The 3,112-nt window shown below is 51.2% G+C and overlaps 1 protein-coding gene across 7 annotated transcripts in view; it reads left to right on the plus strand.

Moving 5' to 3' along the window:
- The window catches only part of GANAB (glucosidase, alpha; neutral AB), a 28,118-nt gene extending 25,137 nt beyond the window's left edge, over nt 1–2,981 (plus strand). For 5 of the 7 annotated variants that reach the window (XM_011942690.1, XM_011942687.1, XM_011942688.1 and 2 more), the window contains 7 exons: nt 443–507; nt 673–749; nt 860–934; nt 1,112–1,225; nt 1,349–1,461; nt 1,631–1,731; nt 1,874–2,981. In XM_011942690.1, coding sequence (XP_011798080.1) covers nt 443–507; nt 673–749; nt 860–934; nt 1,112–1,225; nt 1,349–1,461; nt 1,631–1,731; nt 1,874–1,983 — 655 coding nt within the window. In that variant the 3' untranslated portion in view covers nt 1,984–2,981. The remainder of the gene's footprint in view (nt 1–442; nt 508–672; nt 750–859; nt 935–1,111; nt 1,226–1,348; nt 1,462–1,630; nt 1,732–1,873) is intronic. The other 2 variants (XM_011942692.1, XM_011942693.1) reach the window with 1 other exon arrangement.
- The last annotated feature ends 131 nt before the right edge of the window (nt 2,982–3,112 follow it).

Raw genomic sequence — 3,112 nt, forward strand, 5'->3', positions numbered from 1 at the left:
GCCTCCCAAAGTGCTGGGATTACAGGCTTGAGCCACCGCACCCGGCCTGTTCTTTTTTTTTGAGACAAAGTCTCACTCTTGTCCCCTAGGCTGGAGTGCAATGGCGTGATCTCGGCTCACTGCATGTACTCTGCCTCCCTGGTTCAAGTGATTCTCCAGCCTCAGCCTCCTGAGTAGCTGGGATTACAGGTGCCCGCCACCACGCCCGGCTAATTTTTGTATTTTTAGTAGAGACAGGGTTTCACCATGTTGGCCAGGTTGGTCTCGAACTCCTGACCTCAGGTGATCCGCCTGCCTTGACCTCCCAAAGTGCTGGGATTACAGGTGTGAGCCACCATTCCCGGACCGTGCTGTTCTTTTCTTATTGTCAGTTCCTGGAGGAGCATCTCTGACTTGTGCCAAAATTGAAAAGTTTTCCTTTATTGTCTTTCTTTCTTCATAGGCCCCTGTGGGTGCAGTATCCTCAGGATGTGACCACCTTCAGTATAGATGATCAGTACTTGCTTGGTGAGACATGAGGACAGTTTGTGGTGGGTTGGCATTGGGCCAAGCAGCACTGCCGATGCCCAGGGAGGGACTAATGAGGCTGGTGGTGCAGAGAGCAGGCACTTTGATGCTCCCTGTTCTGGGAACTAATCCCCCCTATTCAGAGTTGATTCTGGCATATTTTAGGGGATGCATTGCTGGTTCACCCTGTATCAGACTCTGGAGCCCATGGTGTCCAGGTCTATCTGCCTGGCCAAGGGGAGGTGAGTTAAGGAAGGGCATGGTGGGGAACGATGGTGGAAGCCTAAGGAGGCAAACAGGATGGACCCTGTGCACTGAGTGATCTGTATCTTACCTCTTTTGTTACCCACAGGTGTGGTATGACATTCAAAGCTACCAGAAGCATCATGGTCCCCAGACCCTGTACCTGCCTGTAACTCTAAGCAGTGTGAGTAAGCCTGGTCCGGCTGCCAGTTCCATCTCCCTGTAAATTTCCAGAAGGGGAGGGAATGTGTGCCTTAGGGTCCAGTACCTACGTGGACATACATGAGTAAGAGCAAAACATGCTGTGTGGTCCAAGGTTGGACAAGGGGGCAACTTCATCCTGGCATTGCTCTTGCCCTAGATCCCTGTGTTCCAGCGTGGAGGGACAATCGTGCCTCGATGGATGCGAGTACGGCGGTCTTCAGAATGTATGAAGGATGACCCAATCACTCTCTTTGTTGCGCTTAGTCCTCAGGTAAGTGCACAGGCAGTGCATCTCCTCAGCCATCTGCCTGCCTTCCTAGGACTCAGTTCCCCGGGGTTGTGCCCCTCACTCCCTCTTGGGCTCAGGCACTCACCTATCCCACTTCTTGCCCAGGGTACAGCTCAAGGAGAGCTCTTTCTGGATGATGGGCACACGTTCAACTATCAGACTCGCCAAGAGTTCCTGCTGCGTCGGTTCTTATTCTCTGGCAACACCCTTGTCTCTAGGTAATGGGGCACCCATTCTTCCTTGGCTGCCTTTGTTGGGGCCTGATCCTTGCAGGGGCTCCCAGTTCACTGTGCTCTTTTCTCACATCCTGACTTTGTTTTGGGTCTCCTCCTTCCTTCTGTTCTGATATTTTTTCCCTTGATGGACATCTGCTTTTGCCATCTCCAGCTCAGCAGACCCTGAAGGACACTTTGAGACACCAATCTGGATTGAGCGGGTGGTGATAATAGGGGCTGGAAAGCCGGCAGCTGTGGTACTCCAGACAAAAGGTGAGTGACCAGTCTGGTCCCTAGGAAGGGGGAAAGAGGGGAAGCCAGGGCAGGTTTAGGGATGCCCTTGCCTGTAGGAACATAGTTGCTATGCTATAGCCCATTGGTATGACTATGGCACTCTTTCTTATTCCTCCTCCAGGATCTCCAGAAAGCCGCCTGTCCTTCCAGCATGACCCTGAGACCTCTGTGTTGGTCCTGCGCAAGCCTGGCATCAATGTGGCATCTGATTGGAGTATTCACCTGCGATAACCCAAGGGATGTTCTTGGTTAGGGGGAGGGAAGGGGAGCAGTAGTGCTGAGAGATACTCTTTCTTCTGCCTTGGAGTTCGGCCCTCCCCAGACTTAACTTATGCTAGTCTAGGACCCAGATTCTGTCAACATTTGGGCAAGATGAGAGGGCTGACCATGGGCTCCAAATTCCTCTTGTGATCTCACCTCTCCCACTCCGTTGATACCACCCCTTTCCCTTCATTTCCCCAACATCCTGTTGCTCTAACTGGAGCACATTCACTTATGAAGACCGAGAAACCACAGGGCCCTTGTCGCCCCTTCTCTTTCCCTTGTTTAGGAGCCCTGAACTCCCCCAAACTCTATCCATTCATGCCTCTTGTATGTTGATGCCATTTCTTGGAAGAAGACGAGGGCAATGAGTTAGGGCTCCTTTTCCCCTTCCCTCCCACCAGATTGCTCTCCCTCCTTTCATTTCTTCCTTCAGGCTCTACTCTGTCAGCCCTCCCCTTTTTATGCCCCACCGATACACTGGGACCACCCCTTACCTGGGACGGGGATGAATGGTTCAAAGGAGTGAGGTTGCTAAAGATCATTCTTTTCACTCTCATTCTCTCCTTTTCCTCTCCGTGATTCCTTGTAGAGCTGCTGCAGTTCTGAGAGGGGCAGTTCTACCTCCTCTGTCACTTGGCAGAAAGAAGTTTCCACACCTCTTAGGGATGGGCATTAAACTTCTTTTGCCCCCTTCTTGTCCCCTTTGAGGGGCATTTAAGATGGAGAAATCAGTTGTGGTTTCATTGAATCATGGTCACCTGTATTTATTGCTGGGAGAAGCCTGAGGGTGGGGGGAGATGATCATGTGTGCTCGGGGTTGGCTGGAAGCCCTGGGTTGGGGGTTGAGGGAGGAGTAATAGGGGAGTCAGGGTGAAAATTTGTGGGTATTTTTTTTACTTCCTCTTGGTTCCCAGCTGTGACACGTTTTGATAAAAGGAGAAACAATAAAGGGATAAACCATAAATCAGTGGTGGTAGTCTGGATTCTAGTTCTAGCCTGAGCCACAGACCCTAGAGCCTAAAGACCATACATTTTCTTTCTTTTTTTTTTTTTTGAGACCGAGTCTCACTCTGTTGCCCAGGCTGGAATGCAGTGA

The sequence above is a fragment of the Colobus angolensis genome, unplaced genomic scaffold, assembly GCF_000951035.1.
Source record: "Colobus angolensis palliatus isolate OR3802 unplaced genomic scaffold, Cang.pa_1.0 Scaffold21, whole genome shotgun sequence".
Lineage (NCBI taxonomy): Eukaryota > Metazoa > Chordata > Mammalia > Primates > Cercopithecidae > Colobus > Colobus angolensis.